The sequence below is a fragment of the Penaeus monodon genome, chromosome 21 (genome assembly GCF_015228065.2).
Source record: "Penaeus monodon isolate SGIC_2016 chromosome 21, NSTDA_Pmon_1, whole genome shotgun sequence".
Taxonomy (NCBI): Eukaryota; Metazoa; Arthropoda; class Malacostraca; order Decapoda; family Penaeidae; genus Penaeus; species Penaeus monodon.
The window spans coordinates 18,070,716-18,071,054 of record NC_051406.1 but is presented as its reverse complement, the minus strand read 5'-3'; the positions used below and the strand labels follow the sequence as shown (position 1 = coordinate 18,071,054).

General features: G+C 31.6%; 1 protein-coding gene across 1 annotated transcript in view; it reads left to right on the top strand.

Annotated features, from left to right (window-relative positions):
- Nucleotides 1-41: 41 nt before the first annotated feature.
- The window catches only part of LOC119586589 (tRNA-dihydrouridine(20a/20b) synthase [NAD(P)+]-like), a 4,792-nt gene continuing 4,494 nt past the window's right edge, over nucleotides 42-339 (top strand). The window contains exon 1 of the mRNA XM_037935340.1: nucleotides 42-175. Within this exon, the coding sequence (XP_037791268.1) occupies nucleotides 42-175 (134 nt within the window). The remainder of the gene's footprint in view (nucleotides 176-339) is intronic.

The following is a 339-nucleotide window of genomic DNA, read 5'->3' as shown; positions in this document are numbered from 1 at the left end:
ATGGTGTAGACTTGAATTGTGGTTGTCCACAGCGATGGGCTATGGCTGAGGGTTATGGTGCTTGCCTCATACACAAACCAGAACTCGTAGCTGACATGATTCGACAAACCCGTAGTACAGTAATAGATGCTGACTTTACTTTTCTATTAAGATTCGAATACATAAAGATTATAAAGTAAGTACAAATGAATTGTATCAATGTACATCAAATAACTAGCTTCCTCATAGAATATGATATAAAAAGATACACCATTGAATTATTTTTTAAACTTTAAGATAGAAAAAACATTAAATTTTTTCAAAGAAATAAGCATTGTAAATAATCTGTGAAGAATACGT